The 25,794-nt window shown below is 37.0% G+C and overlaps 1 protein-coding gene across 7 annotated transcripts in view; it reads right to left on the minus strand.

The window, feature by feature from the left end:
- HERC1 (HECT and RLD domain containing E3 ubiquitin protein ligase family member 1) overlaps positions 1-25,794 on the minus strand; it is a 213,478-nt gene that overhangs the window by 37,929 nt on the left and 149,755 nt on the right. For 4 of the 7 annotated variants that reach the window (XM_068553272.1, XM_068553278.1, XM_068553304.1 and 1 more), the window contains exons 42-58: positions 24,253-24,484; positions 23,103-23,227; positions 21,875-22,095; positions 20,637-20,909; positions 19,825-19,873; positions 18,937-19,137; positions 17,973-18,147; positions 14,329-14,599; positions 13,976-14,189; positions 12,590-12,795; positions 11,681-11,808; positions 10,833-10,960; positions 9,798-9,998; positions 7,779-7,909; positions 6,747-6,946; positions 6,239-6,344; positions 4,505-4,651 (exon numbers count right to left, since the gene is read on the minus strand). In XM_068553272.1, coding sequence (XP_068409373.1) covers positions 4,505-4,651; positions 6,239-6,344; positions 6,747-6,946; positions 7,779-7,909; positions 9,798-9,998; positions 10,833-10,960; positions 11,681-11,808; positions 12,590-12,795; positions 13,976-14,189; positions 14,329-14,599; positions 17,973-18,147; positions 18,937-19,137; positions 19,825-19,873; positions 20,637-20,909; positions 21,875-22,095; positions 23,103-23,227; positions 24,253-24,484 — 3,008 coding nt within the window. The remainder of the gene's footprint in view (positions 1-4,504; positions 4,652-6,238; positions 6,345-6,746; positions 6,947-7,778; positions 7,910-9,797; positions 9,999-10,832; positions 10,961-11,680; positions 11,809-12,589; positions 12,796-13,975; positions 14,190-14,328; positions 14,600-17,972; positions 18,148-18,936; positions 19,138-19,824; positions 19,874-20,636; positions 20,910-21,874; positions 22,096-23,102; positions 23,228-24,252; positions 24,485-25,794) is intronic. The other 3 variants (XM_068553309.1, XM_068553296.1, XM_068553286.1) reach the window with 2 other exon arrangements.

The following is a 25,794-nucleotide window of genomic DNA, read 5'->3' on the forward strand; positions in this document are numbered from 1 at the left end:
AGGATCTCATTCAGATTTGACAGAGAAATTAAAACCTTTACAGACAAGCAAAAGCTAAGAGAATTCAGCACCACCAAACCAGCTCTACAACAAATGCTAAAGGAACCTCTCTAGGCAGGAAACACAAGAGAAGGAAAAGACTTACAATAACAAACCCAAAACAATTAAGAAAATGGGAATAGGAACATACATATCAATAACTACCTTAAATGTAAATGGATTAAATGCTCCAACCAAAAGACACAGATGGGCTGAATGGATACAAAAACAAGAGCCGTATATATACTGTCTACAAGAGACCCACTTCAGACCTAGGGACACATACAGACTGAAAGGGAGGGGATGGAAAAAGATATTCCATGCAAATGGAAATCAAATGAAAGCTGGAGTAGCAGTTCTCATATCAGACAAAATAGACTTTAAAATACAGACTATTACAAGAGACAAAGAAGGACACTACATAATGATCAAGGGATCAATCCAAGAAGAAGAGATAACAATTGTAAATATTTATGCACCCAACATAGGAGCACCTCAATACATAAGGCAAATGCTAACAGCCATAAAAGGGAAAATCGACAGTAACACAATAATAGTAGGGGACTTTAATACCCCACTTTCACCAATGGACAGATCAACCAAAATGAAAATAAATGAGGAAACACAAGCTTTAAATGATACATTAAACAAGATGGACTTAATTGATATTTATAGGACATTCCATCGAAAAAACAGCAGTTTACACTTTCTTCTCAATTGCTCATGGAACACTCTCCAGGAGAGATCATATCGTGGGTCACAAATCAAGCCTTGGTAAATTTAAGAAAACTGTAACCGTATCAAGTATCTTTTCCGACCACAATGCTATGAGACTAGATTTCAATCACAGGATAAAATCTGTAAAAAATACAAACACATGGAGGATAAACAATACACTACTAAATAACCAAGAGATCACTCAAGAAATCAAAGAGGAAATCAAAAAATACCTAGAAACAAATGACAATGAAAACATGACGACCCAAAACCTATGGGATGCAGCAAAAGCAGTTCTAAGAGGGACGTTTATAGCAATACAAGCCTACATCAAGAAACAGGAAGCATCTCGAATAAACAACCTAACCTTGCACCTAAAGCAATTAGAGAAAGAAGAGCAAAAAAACCCCAAAGCTAGCAGAAGGAAAGAAATCATAAAGATCAGATCAGAAATAAATGAAAAAGAAATGAAGGAAACAATAGCAAAAATCAATGAAACTAAAAGCTGGTTCTTCGAGAAGATAAACAAAATTGATAAACCATTAGCCAGACTCATCAAGAGAAAAAGGGAGAAGACTCAAATCAATAGAATTAGAAATGAAAAAGGAGAAGTAACCACTGACACTGCAGAAATACAAACGATCATGAGAGATTACTACAAGCAACTCTATGCCAATAAAATGGACAACTTGGAAGAAATGGACAGATTCTTAGAAATGCACAACCTACCGAGACTGAACCAGGAAGAAATAGAAAATATGAACAGACCAATCACAAGCACTGAAATTGAAACTGTGATTAAAAATCTTCCAACAAACAAAAGCCCAGGACCAGATGGCTTCACTGGCAAATTCTATCAAACATTTAGAGAAGAGCTAACACCTATCCTTCTCAAACTCTTCCAAAATATTGCAGAGGAAGGAACACTCCCCAACTCATTCTACGAGGCCACCATCACCCTGATACCAAAACCAGACAAAGATGTCACAAAGAAAGAAAACTACAGGCCAATATCACTGATGAACATAGATGCAAAAATCCTCAACAAAATACTAGCAAACAGAATCCAACAGCATATTAAAAGGATTATACACCATGATCAAGTGGGGTTTATTCCAGGAATGCAAGGATTCTTCAATATACGCAAATCAGTCAACGTGATACACCATATTAACAAACTGAAGGAGAAAAACCATATGATCATCGCAATAGATGCAGAGAAAGCTTTCGACAAAATTCAACACCCATTTATGATAAAAGCCCTGCAGAAAGTAGGCATAGAGGGAACTTTCCTCAACATAATAAAAGCCATATATGACAAACCCACAGCCAACATTGTCCTCAATGGCGAAAAACTGAAACCATTTCCACTAAGATCAGGAACAAGACAAGGTTGCCCACTCTCACCACTATTATTCAACATAGTTTTGGAAGTGTTAGCCACAGCAATCAGAGAAGAAAAAGAAATAAAAGGAATCCAAATCAGAAAAGAAGAAGTAAAGCTGTCACTGTTTGCAGATGACATGATACTATACATAGAGAATCCTAAAACTGCCACCAGAAAACTACTAGCGCTAATCAATGAATTTGGTAAAGTAGCAGGATACAAAAGTAATAATGCACAGAAATCTCTCGCATTCCTATACACTGATGATGAAAAATCTGAAAGAGAAATTAAGGAAACATTCCCATTTTACCATTGCAACAAAAAGAATAAAATACCTAGGAATAAATCTACCTAAGGAGAAAAAAGACCTGTATGCAGAAAACTGTAAGACACTGATGAAAGAAATTAAAGATGATACAAACAGATGGAGAGATATACCTTGTTCTTGGATTGGAAGAATCAACATTGTGAAAATGACTATACTACCCAAAGCAATCTACAGATTCAATGCAATCCCTATCAAACTACCAATGGCATTTCTCACAGAGCTAGAACAAAAAATTTCACAATTTGTATGGAAACACAACAGACCCCAAATAGCCATAGCAATCTTGAGAAAGAAAAACAGAGCTGGAGGAATTAGGCTCTCTGACTTCAGATTATACTACAAAGCTACAGTAATCAAGACAGTATGGTACTGGCACAAAAACAGAAATATAGATCAATGGAATAGGATAGAGAGCCCAGAGATAAACCCACGCACATATGGTCACCTTATTTTTCATAAAGGAGGCAAGAATATACAACGGAGAAAAGACAGCCTCTTCAATAAGTGGTGCTGGGAAAACTGGACAGCTACATGTAAAAGAATGAAATTAGAACACTCCTTAACACCATACACAAAAATAAACTCAAAATGGATTAAAGACCTAAATGTCAGGCCAGACACTATAAAACTCTTAAGAGGAAAACGTAGGCAGAACACTGCATGACATAAATCACAGCAAGATCCTTTTTGACCCACCTCCTAGAGAAATGGAAATCAAAACAAAAGTAAACAAATGGGACCTAATGAAACTTCAAAGCTTTTGCACAGCAAACAAAACCATGAACAAGACGAAAAGACAACTCTCAAAATGGGAGAAAATATTTGCAAATGAAGCAACTGACAAAGGATTAATCTCCAAAATATACAAGCAGCTCATGCAGCTCAATATCAAAAAAAACAAACAACCTAATCCAAAAATGGGCAGAAGACCTAAATAGACATTTCTCCAAAGATATACAGATTGCCAACAAACACATGAAAGGATGCTCAACATCACTAATCATTAGAGAAATGCAAATCAAAAACTACAATGAGGTATCACCTCACACTGGTCAGAATGGCCATCATCAAAAAATCTATAAACAATAAATGCTGGAGAGGGTGTGGAGAAAACGGAACCCTCTTGCACCGTTGGTGGGAATGTAAATTGATACAGCCACTATGGAGAACAGTATGGAGTTTCCTTAAAAAACTAAAAATAGAACTACCATACGACCCAGCAATCCCACTACTGGGCATATACCCTGAGAAAACCATAATTCAGAAAGAGTCATGTACCACAATGTTCACTGCAGCTCTGTTTACAATAGCCAGGACATGGAAGCAACCTAAGTGTCCATCGACAGATGAATGGATAAAGAAGATGTGGCATGTATATACAATGGAATAATACTCAGCCATAAAAAGAAACCAAATTGAGTTATTTGTAGTGAGGTGGATAGACCTAGAGTCTGTCATACAGACTGAAATAAGTCAGAAAGAAAAACAAATACCGTATGCTAACACATATTTATGGAATCTTAAAAAAAAAAAAATGGTCATGAAGAACCTACGGGCAGGACAGGAATAAAGACGCAGACCTACTAGAGAATGGACTTCAGGACACGGGGAGGGGGAAGGGTAAGCTGGGACAAAGTGAGAGAGTGTAAAATGTAAAACAGATAGCTAGTGTGAAGCAGTCGCATAGCACAGGGAGCTCAGCTCGGTGCTTTGTGACCAGCTAGAAGGGTGGGATAGGGAGGGTGGGAGGGAGGGAGACGCAAGAGGGAGGGGACATGGGGATACATGTGTATGTATAGCTGATTCACTTTGTTATACAGCAGAAACTAACACACCATTGTAAAGCAATTATACTCCAATAAAGATATTAAAAAAAGAAAAAAATTAAAGGGCAGAGAACTCTGAAAGGAGTTTCTTCAATATTCAAGATATTATTACACAAAATATTCCTAGGATTGGTTGGGTTAACTTTTATCACATATAAGTTAATATAAAAACATTTCTTAAGATAAAAATAACATCTATACTCTTACCCTTAAAGACCAAATGTTCATGAGGCCACCTAAACCACCAGACACCAGGGCCAACCCATCAGAACTAAAGGCAACGGTCCGGACAGGGGTGATGTGTCCTCGCAATTGATAAACACACTTGGCTCCGACTGATTTCCTATATCCATCCTGTAATTCATTTTTATTTTTAACAAATATTGAAAAATAAAACAATTTATAGATTCAAGATTTACAATTCATTCTTGGAAATTTTATATTTCAGTATAAAATTGGGGAGGAGGGAAGGACAACTCTCTCATAAGGACTAGCCTGACAGAGAAAATAATAAGATATCAACCTGGTTCTCCTTTGCTGATGCTGTTTCATCTTTTTTGATACACTTCTAAGCTAGTTCTCTACTCTTCAAACTGGAAGAAATGACTACATTTAAGTTCCAATTATCCCTCAGAGATAGGAAAATTCTAACTTCTACTTTTTAATGAGTGTTTTAATTTTTAAATTTCACTTCATGTAATTTTCACTTTTAGCCTCTAACATTTGTGAATTGCACATGCTGGTGCTATACAAACAAGTTCCTCTTTCTGTTGGCTTATGGGTCTGTCTGTCCCATGGTATCTAATCTCATGTTTGCTCTGCAGGTTTTAGGAATGAGATAGGTAGGCCTGTCCAAAGGGCTACTCTTTAGCACAGAGAGCAAATCCGATTTATCTCTAGTGCTCCTACCTCTGCTTCTGTGATATTTTCCTCCCATTAGTGAGCTATCTACTCCTCCCTCCTCACCCCTTTCTCCCTGCCTTTAAGCTCCCTCTTCCTTTTAGTTATGAGAGAGCATAATACCAGATATACTCATTTACCCAAAAATGACATAATGTATTTGTATCATGAACAAAAGAGAAAGCAACAGAGGTTGCAAACTGGCAACTCAGGGATACAATTCAACTGGCCAACCAGGGTTTTAAAGAATTTCAAGTCAGATGCCAATGTTTAATATTGGGAGATTTTACTTAAAACAATGAATTTTTGGTTTCCACCAAAAAAAAAAATCTGACAATCTGGTAGCAATAGGCTCTCATTTCTGGAGGGTAGCAGTCTCCTCTGTGGCAGCTATGCCCTTTGTATGAAGCATGTGCACTCCTTTGTGTGTGTGTGTGTGTGTGTGTGTGTTTTACCTTCTCCACAGCCTTGTGAATGAATTTATGTTCCTTACCTAGATGGCTCTGTGAGTGTCTACCATAATTTTTTTTTTGGCCATGCCACACGTCTTGCAGGATCTTAGTTCCTCGACCAGGGATTGAACCCAGGGCCACGGCAGTGAAAAAACTGAGTCCTAACGACTGGACTGCCAGGGAATTCCCTGTCTACTGTAAATTTTTAACCTCTGTTTAAGGTAAAGGAATGGTTCTTCATAGGTGGAATTCCGGTATCAGTAGGAGATACTTTGAATAAGAGTGCTCCCGTGGTGTTCCTGCTTCACTGTACCAAAAACTTTAACTTAGGACTCACCTATTGGTAGTGTTGATTATATACCATAAACGATCACCACTCCATATTTATTGAACATCTCACCTTAACAAGCAATTATGGTATCTCTGACTTATAAAAAATTAGGCTAATTCAGAGAGCACACAAAGTATGACAATTATTCACATTTCCCTAATGGCTCTTGACATTTGAGATACCAAGTAGGAGTATTACTTGGTAACATATACTATCTGTGGTTTCAAATAAAGTCTTGAAAAACACCAGAATATTTACCTGGCAATTTGATTCCTGGTCCCACCATCCTTCTGAACTAGTCACACTGGTCTGTGTGGTATCTTGTGGAATACGCCAAACACATACTAAGCCACTCTGACAGCCACTTTAAAATGTGATCACATAAAACCAAAACATGTCAATAAGCAGAAGTAAAAATATTTTCAAAGAGCAATCAATTAAGACCTGATAGAACTACTACAGTATATTTTTAAAATTTATTTGTAGTAGTTATGCTATAATCTTTCACAAGAAATACAAGTAGGATCTATATTCTAACAGTATCACACACAGTTAAGCAGATGGCATTATCTTTGGATTACATATTCCAAGCTTCACATTGGAAAACTTCTTTATTTCTCTAAGGTGATCTTATGGTATTACACATTATAAGAATAGTAACTGGCAGTAAACTGTTTAAGATTATTGAGAAGCCATACTTAATGCAAGTAACAGTCTATACTAATATAAAAATTAAGAGACACACACACACAAATTTACAACATACCTGGCCATTAGTAAATGCAACTTGGATCCTTTCCCTGGAAGGCTGCACCAAGCAATGCCATTTACAATAGATGGATGGCAGAGTGAATGCAGACAGCGCCAGCATCCTGCAATAGGCCCCCAGAGTTTCACATTTTCTTCTTTGGCACATGTCATAAGAATATGACCTGTTGGGTCCCACTTCATACTAGTAAGAGTATCCTTAAAATGGTAGAGGTAGAAAAAAAATCATAGTAATGCTTCCTTCACAAATACTTTAAACTTAATAATTTATGACCTATACTTCTATCACTCAATTATTTTGAAATCAACATTTTATGCAAAGCAGATACTGGCATATTATTTCCAATCACTAGACCAATTCACCCTTTAATATAGTCTGCACTATATATATTTGCTGCAGTCAAAGCTTAATAAATGTTAGCTGGATGAATGAATTATGAAATTCTGATTCAGAAGGGATATGTTATTTTTCATCACCATTTTAAAAGTTATTTTTATGGACTACTGATCATTAAAATATGAAAAAGAACAGACTTTTAAAAGAAAGCATCTCTTACACCAAAAATAGCTAATACTATGAGAATCTGGGACATGTCTTGTGTTTATATGGTTGTCATCATTGGGTTCTTCTGATTTCGTTTTTTTTACCCTCCTTCACACCTTCCAGCTCCTGGCTTCATGCATTTATGTTACTTGCCTAGATGGCCCCATAAGCATCTGAACTGGCAACCTCTGTTTAAGGTAAAGGAATCATTCTTCATAGATGGAATGTCTAGCATTAGTGGGAGGTACTCTGACAGGGGGTGTTCCAAGGGTATTCCTATTTCACTGTTTTGGTTTTACCTCTTTCTTAGCTCAATGGCTTTCTTACATAGACTTTTCCATTTATATACGTGGTCCAAAGACTTTGTATAACAACAGAATATTAAATCATAAGTGACTGATAAAAAAAAGTTCTTTGAGAAACTAGTATCAAGCAATACTAAAGTATAAAACAAGAAAAAGCAACCATCAGGTAAAGATGCTTTACCTTATGTGCATCAATTAGAACAATGCCTCCTTTCTCAAGCGGTTCCTTTGTTCCCAGTAACAATTTTCCGTCAAAATATCCCACTGCAAATGGTCTGTCTTCACTGAACCAAGCAATGCAAGTTACAGACACTAACATGATAAAACAAAATAAAAATTTTAAAAAGAAAATAAGAGAGACTTATTTGTCATTGTCTCCCTTAAAAGACAGAGACTCTGCAACAAATATATACCTCTACAACCACTGCAAGTAAGTTTACAAACATCTCTTAAACACATTTAGACAAAATGTAAGCTTACAGCAGGGATTCCATGTAACCCACTTTAAAAGTGTTATTTGTAAGTGACGAAGAGTACCTCATTTTTAATCTTTCATTCTTTTGAAGTGGTTATTGAAAAACAGAGACAAAAACTGAATTCTCTTGCTGATTTTAAGTCATTGTATAAGGTTCTTTCCTTTTGGACCAGAATCTACCATGAAACTGAGAAGTGAAATAATCCAACTCTTAGAAAAAAAATTTCCTGTCCCTTCTTTTGCTTAATATTGCCTATTCAGTGTGTTTCCATATTCTATCAAACATGTTATAGTCTAACAATCTACATTCATACTTGTTTCTTTAAGTATATGTAACACCGGAAGGCTACAAAAGAAGTAAAAAACAGTATCTGTGGGAGGAGAATGGGGACATGGGAGCTGAGCAGATGTGAGAAAGACTTTTTACTGTATGCCTTTTTATTTATTTATTTTTTTGCTGCACCATGCGGCATGTGGGATCTTAGTTTCCTGACGAGGGATCAAACCCGTGCGCCTTGCAGTGGAAGCGCAGAGTCCTAACCACTGGACCGCCAGGGAATTCCCTACTGTATACCTTTTCAAACTTAAAATTTTTTGAACCCTATGATGGTACTATCTATTTAAAAAAAAACTGGGTAAGAAAATGGCAGCCACCAGGAGGGCTCAGGCCAGTGCGTACTCCCCAGAACTGCTGCCACCCGTGTCTTTGTCCCCACAATGAGCCACAGCCACCCCCCGCCTCTGCAGGAGACCCTACAATACTATCAGACCGGGGCTATGGACCTTGAAGAAAGCAAATGAATATTGACTTGTAGTGATGGAGATGACATGTTTCTGGAGGATCCCCAGTATTCGAAGAAGACAGAAACTGAGAGTAATGACATTAGCATTACTCTGTGAATAAAAAGGAGCTGCGGGCTGTCAAGGGAGGACAGGGATTGCTAACTGGGCGGTGCACCCTTCATGCTGAGAGAGAAGAGAAGAGAGGGCGAGCTTTCCACTCAGACATCTGAGAAGCAAGCGTGCTGTCCTCCAGGCCTCAAAACTGCATGGCTGTGAAACCTCACCGGACAATATGGTTCTGAAGCTCATCAATGAAAAAAATAAATGAACAATTCTCAACAACAACAACAACAAAATAAAAATAAATTTAAAAAACCTAAAAAACAAAAACCTGTTCTAGTCTGTTAAAAGCACACCATATAAGCTGTGGCTGGGATCTTCAAGACATCGTACTCCCCCAAAACATCTAACAAAAACTATCTAGTAAGATGCCTAGCCATCCAAAAGGAAGATAGTGAGAAAATAAGTAAAAGTACGCTTCCTACTATGACTTCTTAAATCAGGAACTTCCCTCCCCTTCTCCTCCTTCCCCCATTTCCTTAATTTTACTCATTTGTTAAACAATTTCATCTCTATCAATGATTATTATCTTTTTTCCTCTTGGACATTCTTAACTTTCTAGAGAGACCTAGAGCCCACTAGAAGTGTTCAGACACTTGCACAAAGGATAAATGACTAATTTAGATCTTATTTTGGCAGTGATGTGTGGTAGGGGTTGACAAAGAAATATCTTTCAACTTAGTAACTAACTAAAATGAAATACCAACTGAACAATTTAGAAAACAAAACCAAAAGTAATATTTACTCAGCATGTGCCAAAAAAGTATATCTATTTGATTGCGGGGAACACTTTCTCAACCAGACACAATTCCAGTCACTTACCATCCTTTCGATAGCAATGCTCCAATTCTCGACGGTGCATGGTGGATACATCAACAACTTCAATCAGTCCTAGAGAACCATCCATCCGTCCCACCAACAATAATTCTGGAGATTCTCCTGACCAGGCTGAGGATGGACCCTCTTCTGGCCAAGCCAGGGCAGAGACCCAGTGAGGCTGAATATCTACTAACCCTTTTCCTCCTAAAGAGGGAGAAAATGTTAACTAGTTGTCACTTAATTCTTAAAAACAATAGCAAGAACAAAAATACGTACTATTTAATTTAATACACTCAAAGCAGTCCCCAATTTCATAATAGCCTACTAATGAATAAGACTGCAAGGCAAGATCCTTCATTTATATACTACATATGATTATCAAATTCATAGCTTTTCTGTAACTATTAATAGGACAAAAATGATAGCTTTATAGGAGAAAGAATAAAGGAAAATAATCAACATACAAATGTCAAACACTTAAGTCCTTTCCTAATAATTACTGAAAACCAAATTAACATACAAAATTTATCTATAGTTAAGGCTAGCTGTTCCTTCAAATATATGAAATAGAACAGCTATTACCCAAACATGCAAAAGCAAACAAAAATGCTGGTAAGCCCAAAATTACAATAATAATTTTTACTTTCCAGAGAGGTATTATTAAAAATCAACAGGAGTTTGTCCCTGTGAAACAAATAAAATTAATAGAAATATTTCAGGTGATTCAAAAGAATACATAGCTAAAAATGCAGTGATTGCTACTTCTCTTCAAATCCTACTCTGAATGCTGAGTGGTACATAGAAAGAATTTTTAGTTTACAACTACCAGGTTAATTGAAACTCCTAGAAGGAAGAGTCAGGAAATGAACACTTTCTCTTTAATTTAAAGCATACTATGCATAGATTTTCACAGTTGATGAATAGATTGTGAGATTCAAGGGGAAGGGAAGCCAATGTTTGGACTTAGAAGGCTAAGAGAAAGGCTTTTTTTTTTAAAAAGTAGCTTCAGTAGTTTACTAGTATTTATGTGACTCTTACCATTAACTTGCCAGATATTCACCATCTTTTCCAAAGCCCCAGCTAGATATTTGCCACTGATACTCCAGGAAACAGGTGAGAAACTTGGATCACTAGGTGATCCCAGGCTTTCCTCAGCATCACCTTCCCTAGAATATAACAGATATGTATGGAATTCTAATCCCCATCATCACAAAGTAAACTAAATCCTAAACCTTAAAATAAGGGTTTTATATAGACTATAGTACATAAAGGCAGATCAAAAGCTTTTACGTTTCAAAAGCCTGGCTAGCAGTATTTGACAATCACATAATTGCTAGTGTTTGTCATAATGTGAAAAATGTAGAATTACAAAAGAGTAATACTTAGACAATTCATCATTTAATGTAGTACATAATTTGTCAACAAAAATATTCTGATTCCATATGGGTTATACACATGGTTATTACTCAGAGCACACTGACTCTTGTTTGCCTAATAGCTAGGGAAGTTTTATAGCTAGCTATAAAAATATAAAAGATGCTACACTGTGCTACAGAAAAAATATCATTACCCTAATTCCTAAATAATCCTTGAAGAATGATGGAAAATTAGCCTACTGTTTTATAGAATTGAACACTTATAATGCTGGCATAGTAGACCTTGATTTAATTTTGAGTAAGTTGACAGATATTGACAGTTAGTATTTTTATTTTCTAAATTACTATCTTGCAAATTAGAAAAAAAAAAAACACTGGAGACTGTTCTAAAAGAAAAAATTGTAAAAAATTTTAGTGACAATTTGAGTACACTAACACAACCAAGATGAAGCATGTTCAGGATTCTCTTATTTTTAAATGTTACCCAAGAGAACTAATGTCAATACTCACAATCTGTTGAACACACAGGTCTGTTGCAGTGAATACTGCTTCTTGGTGACATTCCACACCCGGATGGTGCCATCATTGCCACTTGTAGCCAAGAGTCCTTTTTTATTACACCAAACACAAGTCATTACCTAGAAAAGATAAAAAGTCCAGCAATATTTGAGCAAGTTTTAATTCAAATGATTCTATAATTTGAAAGAGTTCTATCAAATTAAAAGAAAAATCTACCATGAAATTGTAAAAGAAAAGTATCCATGTTATACAACAACATGCATGGCCTCATTCTTTTCTAATTGGCTTGTAAATATACAACTATTTGAAGTATAGCTTTAAAGTACTATGCCCAAACTCATTTGAGTTATCTTAGACCTGTTCACAATCTTTACTAAACATGCTTATTTAATTAAAAAACATTTATTTAATTCAATAAAATAGAAATATTCAGCATGTTCTATAAAACTAATTACACAGACTAAGAAACGATTTTTAAATTGGTAAAATAGAGGTCAGTCTTCATTTCCTAAACTGCCCTTGTCACTGCTCAGAAGCCCAGTGGGTTAGATTAAAACAGGGAGACCAATTGCTTCTTTTCTTGCATGTATAAACCCTCATCTTTTGTGAGGCTATTCCTTTGGTTTTCTTCTCATCCCCCATCTGACTTTCCCATTTGTATAATATTATGTCATATAGTATACAACATACACATGTAGAGAAAGGAGAGTTGGTAACTACCAGACAAATGACTGATAATTTAGCTTGTGTGTGTGTGTGTTTGAGTATGTAAGAGAGAGAGAGAAAGAGAGAGACACACATACACACACCCATGATCTGAACTTTAAGCTCTTGGAGAAGAGGAGAAACTATTTTATCTTACATAAGGTGATCGACACACTTGGGGGTCAAAATACATACTCTGTTTTGATGAGCCTCCAACTTGATAAAGGAGCATTTTCTGAGATCTCCTCCCATATCAGCGAGTGTTTGTGGAGTAGTTTGGTTGTCGCGGTCATGTGCAGCAAGAGTGCGCACAAGCTGTTGAGCAGCCCATTGCCTATGCTGTGAGGATAGCCTGGAGGAGAGGCAGCAGGCTGCCAGGGCATTAGCCAGCTCCAGAGGGCCTACAGCAGAAGGATCATAGGAAGGATGGGCATACAATTGGGCAGTTAAACCTGCTTAAACAAAACAATGAAATGATGCCCAGGTGAGAGCTGGTGGTGGTGAACAAACAAAAATGGGTTAAACTATCTTTTAAGAATTAGCACTTTTTCAAGCAATCATTTCGCTAAGATATGCATACAAGGTATAAAGCATTCATCTCACATCAAATTCTATATTAAATCTGATTCACTGCAAATGTACATTTATATACACTAATCAATAGTCTTTGCTCTAAGGATACACCGACTGAGAACGCAGCAGAAATCATTTTAAGGCCAGGGCAGAGGGAGCATGCCCTGAAGAATAAGAGTTTGGCTTTTGCTGCTCAAAAGTGATCTTAGGGACTTCCCTGGTGGCGCAGTGGTTAAGAATCCGCCTGCCAATGCAGGGGACACGGGTTCAAGCCCTGGTCCGGGAAGATCCCACATGCCATGGAGCAACTAAGTCCATGCGCCACAACTACTGAGCTTGCGCTCTAGAGCCTGCGAGCCACAGCTACTGAAGGCCGTGCACCTAGAGCCCGTGCTCCACAACAAGAGAAGCCACCGCAATGAGAAGCCCATGCACCGCAATGAAGAGTAGCCCCCGCGTGCAGCAACTAGAGAAAGTCTGCGCAGCAACTAGAGAAAGTCTGCGTAGCAACAAAGACCCGGTCCAGCCAAAAATAAATAAATGAAAAATAAGTAAATTAAAAAAAAAAAAAAAGTGATCTTAATCGCCAGTCAAGGGAATGCATTGATAGATCCAAAAGCCCATCTCTCTTGGCCAAATGGTCCTGATGAAGAGAAGGGTAAATACTATGTTTAAGTAGTCCCTTCAAATTGTATCATCTTAAGACAAAGAAAAAAATAGCACTACTTTATATAAATTATATTCAGGAAGCCTACCAGGATTATTATCTATGGTGACCCAAACCATAATCTAATAAAATAATCTAATCAAACCAAGACTAATTTGGTACATTTTCTAATATTTGTTTCCAGGCACAATGAAAAAGTATCCATGCACTTTTCTTATGATCTAACTTAATAAGTATACATGATGTTATGTAATTCATCACATACAACAATGCAAAAACATATTTTTAAAAACACATCAAATTGATTAGAAGACTGTATATTTAAATCGTATGAAACTTACCTTTCTTTTCAACTTCTGACTTATCATAATTAGGTCTCAGTTTGGCCCCTTTGTCTGCTAGTAATGCCACAAGGGCCTGAGTTACAACAAAATTTGGGGAGGTTACAAGCTTATTCTCTTCAGCAATTCCTCGGAGAAAGCTAGGTAGAAACTTTCGCTGAATTGCATCATCGACCGTGGTTAGATTTACCCCTGTTGCAGCAGAAATCAAGTTCTGAAGAGGCAATCAGAACAAACAGGTTTAATTTTTACATATAATTTTGGAACAAAAAGAAGATTTTATCTCAAAAGGTTCTTTAAGAATTGGCTGGAAATAAGCAATGCAATTAGAAAAGCACTGAAAACTATCCTACCTGTGTACACAACTGCACCAGGAGTTTTGCAGCACTAGGAGTGTTTGATGCTAGACATCCCACTGCTGTGCTCAGATAGGCCAGGCAAGAAATGGGCTTGTTGGCCTTGCTGTGCCCACCTCGTGAGCGTTCTGAAGTGCTTGCCATGGCAGAAGGGCTGGTGGAGAGGCCAGCTCTCCCTGCTGCAGCCAAGCACATTAATCGAACCAACGTTCGGATATCTGTAAGCCCCAGAGATTCAAGACCAGCAGCCAGGCTACAACTGGAACCACTGCCAGGAAAGGAAAACACTTTAGATGCATAAAGAAAATAAATTTTAGGGACCACCTGGAGCCCCACATATCATCCATAGCACCAACAACCAAAATAAAAGGCAAGCTGCACTATCACTAGTCATACATGTCCTTAGAGATGTCCAAAAATATAATGTAAGCTGGAAACTGTTATTGAAACTTTATTTTAATAAATATTGACATACTTAAGTATACCTGAATTACCGAAGTATAACTTACAGAAATGTTCACAAATCATGAATTTTCACAAACTGAACAAACCTATGTAACCATCTTCCAGATCAAGGAACAGAACATTACCAATATCCCAGAAGACTGCTTGGGCCTTCTCAGTCTCTAGGCCCTCAAAAGTAACCGCTATTCCAACTTTTTAAGGCCATAAACCAGTTTTGCCTGTCTCTGAACTTCATATAAATAGAATAATAAAGTATGTATTCTCTTCTGTCTGGCTGCTTTTACTCAGCATTATGCTTGTAAGAGTCATCCATGTTGTTGTATTACAGCAGCAGTTATTCATTTTCATTGACACAGAGGCATACTGTGGAGATGTTCGGGTTCAGTTCCAGACCATCACAATAAAATGAATATTGCAATAAAGAAAGTCACACAAATATTTTTGGTTTCCCAGTGCATAAAAAAGTCGTGTTTACACTACACTGTAGTCTGTTAAGTGTGCAACAGCATTAAGCCTAAAAGAACAATGTACAGGGACTTCCCTGGTGGTGCAGTGGTTAAGAATCCACCTGCCAATGCAGGGGACACGGATTTGAGCTCTGGTCCGGGAAGATCCCACAAGCCGTGGAGCAACTAAGCCCCTGCGCCACAACTACTGAGCTTGTGCTCTAGAGCCCGCGAGCCACAACTACTGAGCCCGCGTGCCACAACTACTGAGCCCGCGTGCCACAACTACTGAAGCTCGCAAGCCTATAGTCTGTGCTCCGCAACAAGAAGCCACCGCAAGGAGAAGCTCGCGCACCGCAACGAAGAGTAGCCCCCGCTCGTCGCAACTAGAGAAAGCCCGCACGCAGCCAATGAAGACCCAACGCAGCCAAAAATAAATAAATTAATTATTTAAAAAAAAAGAACAATGTACATACCTTAATTTAAAAATAATGTTAACCATCATCTGAGCCTTCAGAAATCTTTTTGTAATAGTAACATCAAAGATCACTGATCACAGATCACCATGACAAATATAATAATAATGGAAAAGCTTGAAATATTGCAAGAATTACTAAAATGTGACATAGAGACATGAAGTGAGCAAATGTTGTTGGAAAAATGGTGCCAACAGACTTGCTCAATACAGGGTTGCCACAAACCTTCAATTCGTGAAAAAAAAAATGTAATGTCTGCGAGGCACAATAAAGTGAAGCACAATAAAACAAGATATGTCCATATAAATGAAATTAAGCACAATTCATTTATCCATACAGATGAGAGCATGGGGCTATTATGAATAGTACTGCTCTAAATGTTCTTGCTTATGTCTTTGGGTGCACGTATGTAAGCATTTCTGTTGGATATATACCCAGAAGTGTTTTTCTGGGTCATAGAGTATGCTAATATTCACCTTTAGTTGGTACTATCAAAGAGTCTTCCAAAGTAACTGTCCCAATTTATTTTCTCACTAACAGTGTGTGAGAGTTCTAGGTGTTCCACACCGTCATGATCACTTTTTTCTCCCCAATCTTTTAAATTTTAGCCATTCTGATGGGTGTGTAGTAGTATCTCATGGGGTTTTCATTTTCATTTCTCTGAAGACTAACGTGACTGAACATCTCATTGTTCATGTTTATTGGCCATTTTGAGAGCCTCTTTTGTTATTATGTCCATTTTTCTTTTGGGTTGTCTGTCTTTCTCTTACTGGTTTATAAGAATTCTTTACATATTTTGTTGGTTATACGCATTGCTAAGATCATCTCCCATTCAGTGGGTTTTTTTTTTCCTTTAACTTTTTGCCTTTTTACTTCCTAAATGACTTGCTAAACAGAAGTTCTTTTTTAATGTAGTCCAATTTATCAATTGTTTTCCTTAAAGTGAATGTCTTTTGTGACTTGCTTAAGAAATCTCTGGTTGTTCCAAGATCAAGAATAAAATCTTCCTCTGTTATCTTATGGAAACTTTATTCATTTACGTTTCACATTTAGACCTAAGAGCCACTTGGAAATACTTGCTTTATATAGTTTGAGGTTGGGGCCAAGACTCATTTTTTTCCCTTAAGTGAATAAACCATCTGACCTAGCCCAAGTTACGGAAAAGACCACCCTTTCCTCATTGCTCTGTAATGTAAGCACTGTCATAAATCAAATGTTTATCTACACGTGTGAGTCAATTTCTGAACTTCATTTTCCACAGTCCAAACTGTCTATTCTTGAGCCAACCCCATACAGTCTCATCTAAATTTTTTTTAAAATATCCATTTTTTAAAAAAATTTGTTTATTTATTTTTGGCTGTGTTGGGTCTTCGTTGTGGCGCTCAGGCTTTCTCTAGTTGCGGCGAGCGGGGGCTACTCTTCATTGTGGTGCACGGGCTTCTCATTGCGGTGGCTTCTCGTGTTGCGGAGCACGGGCTCTAGGTGCACGGGCTTCAGTAGTTGCGGCATGCAGGCTCAGTGGTTGTGGCTCACGGGCTCTAGAGTGCAGGCTCAGTAGGTGTGGCACACGGGCTTAGTTGCTCCGCGGCATGTGGGATCTTCCCGGACCAGGGCTCGAACCCGTGTCCCCTGCATTGGCAGGCAGATTCTTAACCACTGCGCCACCAGGGAAGTCCTCATCTAAACTTTGAGTTTTTCTTTCAGGGTCCTTTTGTCTTCATTGATTTACTGTTAAATACCCCTACTTAATCATTTCCTAAATGAATGTCTTTTAGGTATTCTTGGCTCTCTTCCCTTTTTTAACATTATGCTCCACAGTATGAGCATAGCAAGAGTCTCCACGATGGAATATACAGGCTGACTTAGCTACACAGTTGGTAAGCTCTGCAGAAAAACTCACTCGACTTAGCTACACAGTTGGTAAGCTCTGCAGAAAAACTCACTCGACCTTTTATTTTTACCCTACACCAAATGGATCAACAGCCTTGGTTTCCCATTTCAGATAAAAAAATAAAATTTTCAGTTTACTCAGTTACTATAACGGCAATATTTTCTACCTAAAAAGAGCTAAGCATTAACTGAATGACTGACTGACTGACTGAATGAATGAATAATAATGATGACTATGTCTAACTTCTTTCATTCAACAGCTATTCAAGTTTCTAAAACTTCTATCCTCCCAAACCATACCAGACTCCCGTCTAATACATACTAGAAGCTAACTTAACATCTTTTGACACAGAATAACACTTACCTGACTGAGAGAAGAGACAGAGCTCTCATGACCATGGTTCTGGCCAGAAGAACCTGAGCAGCAGCAGTCACTCTCCTTAAAGCCACCACCCGGTCATGAGGGTTTGCTAAGGCAGCTGCCTGTTCACCTAATGTTATTCTCCCAGAGGAACTCTTTTCTACAGAGCCATGGCAACCTGAAAAAAAATAACATTTTGCTTAGTTTATAAGAAGGTAAGAAAAAAAATAGCCGGACTACTGAAAAAATTTTCCATTCTACCTAGGTTCTAGGCTACCAGGAAATAAAGCAAATCAATGTGTTTTGCTCATCTGGAACTTTGTTATACAGAAAATTGCTTGGGAGAAATGGACATTTCTAAGTCAATAATCTATTATAGGAAAAACATGATTCTTAAATTTTTTTGGTTTTATTTATTTTTGCTCATGTATCACTTCTACTGATATTAACAAATATAGGAAAGATATAGTTTTTAAAATATGCTTTGAGTACACATAAAGGGCTGAGTCACCAGTACTGCCCCAATTCTTTATTTAGTATTCCATACAGCAAAAAGTTACCATACCCTCGCACCAAAATTAAAAAATACCGCAAAAAAACCACAAAAAACAAAAAAAAAACACAAAAAACAAAAACAAACAAACAAAAAAACCGCAAAATAGTTTTTATTCATTTCCAGGTTTCTCTTAACACAAAGTTTAAGACAAACAAACAAACAAACCCCCTATATTTTATAAATTTTCTTTTTATCACTTCAATATTTTATAAAAAGAAAATATCAAAAACTTAATATTATACTATACCTTCAAAACATTAGAATAACTGGCTAAAGATACTTGATGGGATAGGAAATGTTGAACCCTTATTATTATTAACCTTTACCTTATTATTATTATTATTTACCTTTCTAAGAAGCAAATTAATATAGACTCTATAAAATCCATGCCAGTCAGCATTTCAAGTTTACCTATTTGCATCAGAGTCTCTTCCATACTGTTGGTTGCTGTTACCATTGCTACTGATGCTCCCAATGGATCACTGTCAGGGAACTGAACTGGTTCTGGTACAATGCGGCGGTCGTTTAAACCAAGTGGTCCAGCGAGTAATTCAAACTCTTCTTCACCTGTTAGCTTTTCCTCTTCATCAACGTCCAACATGTCCCAGTCTTCTGGAATTTAAATAAAGAAGTGTATGGTATGTGAATATAAACATGAAATAACTCTGCTGGCAATGGTTATGGTGAGATATATCTAAAATGCAGATGAACTGAAAGCCGAGCGCCTACAAAATGAACTACAGCACCATCTCCTGGTGACCCAACCAAACTGCACTCCCGAGTTATAGTGAGACTAAGGGAAAGGGAGGCAGAGCAGTCAAATCCATTTAAACCAAAAGCACATGTTACAGTTGGTAATGTAGGTTTCAACTAATAAAAAATACTGTTATGGGGCCAACAAAAAGTTCTTGATCCTGTCCATAATCATTAGGAAATGAGTTACTTCAAATAAATGAATGCTCCAGATAAACTGATGCTCAATTTCTTATCTTTTACTTTCCTCAATTAGGATGGAAATTCAAAATGTACTACGTACTTTCCCTACTTTGCAAAAATATGTATGCCACCAGAAATTAACATTCTGTGGCAAAACTAGTATTAGGACCCAGGTCTTTTTTGACTTTGGCTTTTAAAACTAGGGCTGTTGCTACCAAACTATCTTGAACTTCTGGGGGGAAGTTTAAGTTAACATGTATGTAAATACAAACAAACACATGAAGGTAAGTTTTAGTAACAGATGTTAAGCAGAAGGTACATACAAAAATACATGTGAAATAAAGAAGCTCTCAAAACAACTACCTTCATACACACTGTCCTGCTTGCCAATTAGATCTGGAGCTTGTCCCTTGTACCTGCACCAAACATGAAGAACATTGTGTTTTTATATAAAACAGTTAGTGCCCCAAAGTGCAAATTATGTCATTAGGACATTTTAAAAAGTCATTAATAAAGCAACACAAAATTAAAAAGTGTGTTTCATGTTATGGGCTAATGTAATAAAAACTATTGGTATGTAAGTGTTTACAAAATCAATGACTATTTTCCCAAAATACTGGGGAGGTTTCTAGGTTACCTACATAAGTCTTTTAATCAAAACCTATTCCAGAATGCCTTAAAGACTTTAATAGTTGACAATAAGGGCAAAAACCCTACTCAATAGCAAATAGTTGCTATTCAAGGGTATAAAGAAGTAATATTTTCATGGAAGCTCATTTAATCTAAATAGTCTATATTTTTCATCAAGAAAAAAGACCTTAAGATGTCAAAAATATGGTGAGAAACACCAAAGAAAAAAATTGAACATAAGCCTCCTGAAGGTTAAAGCAAGGGTCCCACTCACAACATGACAACAAATTAAAGGTTAACCCAGTCAAACTCCAGTGAAGGACCTGAGGCCATACCACTGTTCCCAGACTACAGGCTCCCACCTCTGGCAGGAACTTGAATTCTTCCACCTCCCTCATCCTTGTCCCCAGTTCAGCAATCATAGGACTTTATAAAGGAAAGGTTAAAGGTTACTCCTCACGAAAAAAAGCTACAATTCCCATGTCTTAAAGAGAGATACTTTATATACTTCAATCAGAGGGTATGGATATCTATCCAATTTCAAGGTACCTTTCAGAACTTGTTGCCTTGGATTTGGTCTTCAGGGCTAAGTACTTTTCCCTGCAGCTGCCACACAGCAGGTAGTATGGATTTCCACTCCCACATTCACCACCGAACCAGCCATCCACATAGGAGCCGTTGCTGCGATAGCCCTGGCGGTTTGCACTGCGCCCACAGCCTGGGTGATTTCTCTTCATGTGCTGATTGAAGCTGACGACACTGCACTCACACAGTTCACATACCACCACTTCTTCCCTGTCTTCAGACTCACAAACATGCTGCACAAAATAATTTCATATCAAATTATTAGTCAAGTTAACATAAAATTAAGAAGAGGTAAACAGATCATTTATTATGTTAAAATTAACAACTTTGTTTACATATGCTGGAATATTTGCAAGATGTTCATCAAGGCTATATAACAAAGTTCTTTCAAATCAAAATCCAGATCACACAGTCTGAAGGTGTTCTTTGCCCCTTCCTCACACTAATAAGTGACAATAAAAGTAACTGACTATCCTACTGAGAAAAAAGTTATTAATAAAAATGACAATCTGCCCCATCTCAAATGATTTAAAATCCCTCCAATGAAAACTACTTTCATCTGATCATAACATGCATATCTATTTTCTGAATTTCTGAGAAGTCATTTGGATTCATTTATCTTATTAACATAATATGGTATATGCTCTTTCCTACAGAACTTATACCTGTGAACTTCTCAGTTCCCCTGCTACAAAAAGTGTAATGCTAAACAATGTAAACATACAAACCCATCATGTACCCTGCCCTTGGATGGAGGCATTTACAAGATCTAGGTGGCACTGGTTCCTAGAATGAGGCATTACAGTGATTAAATAGAACCTATAAAGAAGAAGAGCATGCATTCAGATAGCAAGGTAAGCACAGTAGCCATGTTAAACACCCAGCAGAGCCGACTGGGACCTGATGCCTATTTTGTAATCTACCTTTGATATCAGAAATCAAATTATCACAGCACGGCTCTATTCATCTAGTCTGGGGAGAGAAGCAATAAAATCGCACAGAGAAAGCAACAAGAGAGACTTTTTCTTACTAGTTTGTAGGTATCAAAGTAACCTCAAGTGTTAAAGCCCCAAACTTTAGGATGAGATGTCAGACTTTTCAGAGTGTTACAACTCTAGGAAATGCTGTTATTAGTAAGCTGTATGAACAGGAGGGCAGGAAAATAAGTCAGAGCAGCCCCCGCTGCAGTCACACACACCCAGGTAGGCCAATCCAGTACCTCTGGGATCCACATTCCCAGAATATCGTTGTCACTGGTCAGGTCTTGTCCAAACATAGCTTCCATCGCTTCATCATCAAGATCAATTTCCAATTCCTCATCTAAATTAAAGTCATACAATGCCCCTGGGTCTTGTTGCAAAGATATTCCTTCTCTCCGACTTTGATTCCTATGGGCCTGCACAGAGCGGTATAACCCCGCTCAGAACAAAACAAGAAAGGCATTTTATTTGCATGTATAAAATAATTCTGAATATTTTGCCAGTTCTTGACTGCCATACAATGCAGGTGAGAGCCTACCTCAGCTGACTTATTGGATTCCAAACCATAAACATAAAACTTTACCTAACATATGTGTTTCCTCTTCCGTGAAATGGGGTAATAGTATTCATACCTTGCAGAGCTGCTGACAGGTTTAAATAAGATAATCTATGTAAAATATTTCATAATGTCTGTTATACAGAACACTCAATAAATATGGGCTGTTATAATCCTTCTAGTTTTTTTTTTTTTTTGTCAGTTGCTTTCATTATATATTAAATACACATCCTATATGTTCTAGGACAGTCTCAATTTTTCTGTTCCCATAAATTACTGAATCATTATTTACGTTTTAATAGTTCAAAGATTAAACTCTGTTTTGACAAATGACATATTCTAGATTTTAGTTTGGAAAATATATTCCCTATAATTTAAATTTCACATGCCCAGAACATAATCTTAAAAATATTTACTAAGGTAATGAAAAAATATATTTTTGCTTATCTGGGCCTTACCTAGTAGTGAAGCCCTAAAATTCACAAAGTACATCAGAAAAGCCAGTGCCTACTTTGGCACAGTGCTCTTTCTAGCTCCTTCTCACCAGTGATGTCTTAAACATGCATCTTCACTTATTAAATTATAAGTATTTTGAGGGCAGAGAGAGCATTTATGAAATTTCTCATTATTTACAAGTGACCAGTATAGCCTTCTGCACCCAGAGGGAACTTAAAAATAAATCTATGAATGTATGCTGTGATTTAAATTATGTAAAATTATATAAATGCATAGAAAGTAATGTGCAAATAGTTGCTCTTTTAATGTGGAGGTACTGAATACTTAGTATCATTAGTTTACATCTTCTTTAATGTTGCTTTTACATTTTCTTTAAAATATAAACAAACTATATAATACTTTTACCAAGAGAAGGATGTGAAACATATACTTACCTGCTCTTGCTAGCAATGTTCGAGCAGCTAAATCAAACTTGTGCCTTCTTGTAACTGCTGAGCGACCCCTAGCGGGTGGTCCACTTCCAGAAGCTGCATTCTCTACATGATCCAGATTATCAGGGCTAAAAGAGCAAGTTTGAAAGCAACACACATTTTTAAAATTCATCATGAACAGAAAGCACAGGTGCAAGCTTGCTTGTAGTACCTTTTCCTCCAAATATTATCGAGAACAAAATATGGTTTGAAACATATCTTTTGTGTCTGGCTTATAAATATGTCATATTGCCCTGAGCAATAATTTTATCTGGTTTTGAAATACACCAACAATGAAATTACGCTTAATGCAAGTTTAAATTCAAATGAGGTCAATGGCCTTAACTAAATCCTAAAGGATTAAATACTTAAAAATTGAAACGATTGGGAATCCTTGCCTTGGAAAAACAGATATTTCAAAATAAGTTATGAAAATATTCACTGAGCTTGTCAGAAAAAGTCTGCATATTAATATAAGACACAAGCCCCCCATATAACTTCATGAGCTAAAACGAAACGAAGATTTAAAGTCATAAGAAGTGCTGAAGGGGGAGGATTTTAGAAAGAATTATAGAATATTTTATTACATTTCTTTTTAGGCTAGGCATTATCAGAGAATTCATTTCACAACTTTAAAAAGGGGTGTATTGTACTGGATATTAAAAACTAAAGAAAAAATGAAAATATAAACCCATATTAAGAGACAGAAAAGATTTAAAAGTCCATTTCTATTGAATGCATTACTTTAAATCAATTTATATTAAAGTGAACATTCTAGTTTATATCTCTTATATAAGATAAAATTATTTTATCAACATGTTTACTTTATTTCAGAATAAACTTATTTTAATTTTTAGTTTCTTCTTTTCAGCAACTTTATATTAAAATTATTTCCTTATTTTCATAAAAACATCATTCAAGTCAAAACGTGTCATGTCATTCTGTTAAGGGTGCTTCACAGAAACATAAGCTTGTAACTGAAATGTCCACCTTTTCATCTCTCTCTAGTTATCAACCTTATATACCATTAGAAGCCTCTATGAAGGGATATAACGGGGTTCTTGGGGTACCATTTATAACACATGGAACAGAAATATGGAAATTGGAATTTCACCTTTCACTAAAGCCGTCCTCCATTTCAGCAGCATCAGCTGATGGTATGTCTCCAGGTGACTGCAAATAGCAGGGATCATTTGACTTCCCACCACTGCCTACAACTGCGGCTCCGTGCCTTGAGTCGGCTGTGCTGCCTGACTGGGGCTCCTCCTCATCCTCATGCCCAGGGTGCTCTATCATCCACATGGCAAGGACAGTGATGTTCTGGGCATCAGCCTCTCCTCGAGCACCTGAACAGGGGGAAAAAAAGGTCTAATACTGACTTTCGGCAAAATAATTAGTTATTCATGCTATCAGTTTAAGACTGTCTGCTATGTTGCCACTGTAATTGAATCTTGTGTTAAAAATCTTACCAACCTTTATGGCCTCTTAAAAAACATACTGCCTTTAATAAAGATGGTGCTTCTCATCACCGCATATAACGATACATAAAAAGTTATAGTAAGAAAAAGAAATAAAAGGAATACAAATTGGAAAAGAAGTAAAACTGTCACTGTTTGCAGATGACATGATACTATACATAGAAAATCCTAAAGACGCCACCAGAAAACTACTAGAACTAATCAATGAATTTGGTAAGGTTGCAAGACACAAAATTAATGCACAGAAATCTCTTGCATTCCTATACACTAACAATGAAAGATCAGAAAGAGAAATTAAGGAAACAATCCCATTTACCATCACAGCAAAAAGAATAAAATAACTAGGAATAAACCTACCTAAGGAGGCAAAAGACCTGTACTCAGAAAACCATAAAACACTGATGAAAGAAATCAAAGATGACACAAACAGATGGAGAGATATACCATGCTCCTGGATTGCAAGAATCAGTATTGTGAAAATGACTATTCTACCCAAAGCAATCTACAGGTTCAATGCAATCCCTATCAAATTACCAATGGCATTTTTCACAGAACTAGAACAAAAAATTTTACAACTTGTATGGAAACACAAAATACCCCGAATAGCCAAAGCAATCTTGAGAAAGAAAACGGAGCTGGAGGAATCAGGCTCCCCAACTACAAAGCTACAGTAATCAAGACAGCAAGGTACTGGCACAAAAACAGAAATGTAGATCAACGGTACAGGATAGAAAGCCCAGAGATAAACCCATGCACCTGTGGTCACCTAATCTATGATAAAGGAGGCAAGAATAAATATTGGAGAAAAGACAGCCTCTTCAGTAAATGGTGCTGGGAAAACTGGACAACCACCTGTAAAAGAATGAAATTAGAACACTCCTTAACACCACACACAAAAATAAACTCAAAATGGATTAAAGACCTAAATGTAGGACCGGACACGATAAAACTCTTAGAGGAAAACATAGGAAAAACACTCTTTGACATAAATCACATCAAGATCTTTTATGACCCACCTCCTAGAGTAATGAAAATGAAAACGAAAGTAAGCAAATGGGACCTAATGAACCTTAAAAGCTTTTGCACAGCAAAGGAAACCATAAACAAGATGAAAAGACAGCCCACACATTGGGAGAAAATATTTGCAAATAAAGCAACGGACAAAGGATTAAACTCCA

The sequence above is a fragment of the Eschrichtius robustus genome, chromosome 1 (assembly GCF_028021215.1).
Source record: "Eschrichtius robustus isolate mEscRob2 chromosome 1, mEscRob2.pri, whole genome shotgun sequence".
Taxonomy (NCBI): domain Eukaryota; kingdom Metazoa; phylum Chordata; class Mammalia; order Artiodactyla; family Eschrichtiidae; genus Eschrichtius; species Eschrichtius robustus.